We start from the raw sequence: 2,162 nt of genomic DNA, 5'->3' as shown, positions 1-2,162 counted from the left end.
ATTCCATTGATTGAATTTGCCTATAACAATAGCTTCCAAACAAGTATAGGTATGGCACCCTATGAAGCTTTGTATGGAAGGAGGTGTAGAACTCCTTTATGTTGGGCTGAGACAGGAGAAAGAAATATCATTAGAGCTAATTTAGTAGATGATGCTACTGAAAAGATAAGATTGATTCGTGATAAATTGAAGGTTGTACAAGATAGACAGAAGAAGTACTATGATGCCAAACATAGATTTGTTGAGGTTGGGGAGTTTGTATTTCTCAAGGTGAGTCCCATGAAAGGTGTGAAGAGATTTGGCAAGATTGGAAAACTGAGTCCAAGGTATGTAGGGCCATTTGAAATTTCAGAGAGAGTTGGCAGTGTGGCTTACAGATTGATTTTGCCATCTCACATGAGTGGAGTACATAATGTATTCCACAACCTTTCCTTGAGGAAATACATTGTTGATGAAGCTCAGAACTTAAGTACTGAAACAATAGACATCCAACCAGATCTGACATTTGTAGAAGAACCTGAGAAGATCATAGATTATGATGTTAAGCAGCTTCGTAGTAGAGAGATTCCTTATGTCAAGGTTATGTGGAAGCATGGAACGGAGAAAGATGCTACATGGGAGAAGGAATCAGAGATGAGGGAGAGCTATCCTCACCTATTTGACTAAGGTATGATTTCTTAAGCTTATCTTAAATTTCGAGGATGAAATTTTTATAAGGGAGGGAGAATTGTAAAACCCGCAAAACGTCGTTTTGGACCTCGCACGCTTTTCAAAGCGTCGCGACGAGTTTTAAGTGGAAAAATTCGAGGATGTCAGATTTCAATGGAAATAATTTTGAAAAATTATGCGCAAAATTCTAAGAAATTTGATGTAAAGGACTTATATTTGATTTTGCTTAACTTAGGAATTAAAATTAAGAGAAGTCTCATAATGCCAATTCTACCCCTAATGTTTATTCAAGTATGGGTTACTTAAGTGAGGGCAAATAGGTAATTAGGCCTTTCCCTTAACTCCTAAGCCTTAAGGGGACCGATTCTATTCGGTCCCCTCATTCATTTCGTTCGGCCGAAAGCACGAAGACAGGGAGAAGGCGGACGGGAGAGGAGAACGGGTGGCTTCGGCGGTGGATTCCGGTGGCCAACCTTGGGGAAAATCGTAGGGGAGACTAAGGGAAGGCTAAGGTATGCATTAGAACAATGATTTTCCCATTCATTCTCAAGATTTTTGGATGAGAAGATTTCTAGGGTTTTGAGAAAACTTAAGTTTTCTTTGAGATTCTTTTAAGAAAAGTTTAGGGAAGGTTAGGGGGATGTTTCTAAACTCTAATGTGCACTTTCTTTCATCAAAATATGAGTTTTGAAAATTAGGGTTTTACTTAAAATTGATCCTCTTTGGAAATGCCTTCACAAAAGATATTTCTAAGGGTATGGGGAAGTTTTTATGTGAAGACATTGTAAGGGTTTAAGCAAAGTTTTGAGTTTATGGATTTAGGGTTTTTCCCCAATCATGATATTTTTGATCCCTATGGTTTTTATTAGTATTTGGGAGGATTTTAGAGATTAATTTATGAATTTTGTTTGAAATACAAGATTTCCTAATTTTTGATTTATTTAATTCCGAAAATTTAATTTATTTTAAGGATGTTTTGAAGGAAAGGAAGGGTCTTATGTGCTTAGAATCTAAGGTTTTGGCCTAAACTTTTAAGGAGAGGAAATGGGTTGAGAGATTTCATGAAATATGGGAAGGGTTTATTTTGGAACTTAAACAAAACATAGAAATGTCACTTTTATTACTTTAGAGTTAAGGATTAGTTTATTGTATAGGAATTAGTCACTAATGTATTCTTTAATTATTTCTTTTAGATATAAACTGAGTGAAAGGAAAGAGTTGATCGAACAAACGAAAAGGGGACACGGATTGAGGTAGGTGGAATGGAAGTTTTTATAAATAATAACTAATCTTTCTTTCATTGCATTTATATGGAAATGATAAATTCCTTCATGCTTATTATGATATCTTTTTATGACTCTTGCTTCTTTGTAAATGTTCATGGATACCCAAAGCAAAGGCAAAGATTCTCACTTTATGCAAATGGACAACTCATGAATGATCCCCATATTCTTCTCTTTACTTGTACTACACATGTTTTTCATTTACATGCA

General features: G+C 35.5%; 1 protein-coding gene across 1 annotated transcript; it reads left to right on the top strand.

Moving 5' to 3' along the window:
• The first annotated feature begins 51 nt into the window (after positions 1–51).
• On the top strand, positions 52–666 carry LOC110110922. The gene has a single exon (XM_020842584.1). The coding sequence runs from the start codon at positions 52–54 to the stop codon at positions 664–666; it is 615 nt and encodes a 204-aa protein (XP_020698243.1).
• The last annotated feature ends 1,496 nt before the right edge of the window (positions 667–2,162 follow it).

The sequence above is a fragment of the Dendrobium catenatum genome, unplaced genomic scaffold, assembly GCF_001605985.2.
Source record: "Dendrobium catenatum unplaced genomic scaffold, ASM160598v2 original_scaffold_228356, whole genome shotgun sequence".
In the NCBI taxonomy this organism is placed as follows: Eukaryota; Viridiplantae; Streptophyta; class Magnoliopsida; order Asparagales; family Orchidaceae; genus Dendrobium; species Dendrobium catenatum.
This window is presented reverse-complemented; position numbering and strand designations above follow the sequence as displayed.

Excerpts from the sequence above, each read along its gene's own strand:
- LOC110110922 (XM_020842584.1), top strand. The coding sequence starts at position 52 with ATGGCACCCTATGAAGCTTTGTATGGAAGGAGGTGTAGAACTCCTTTA.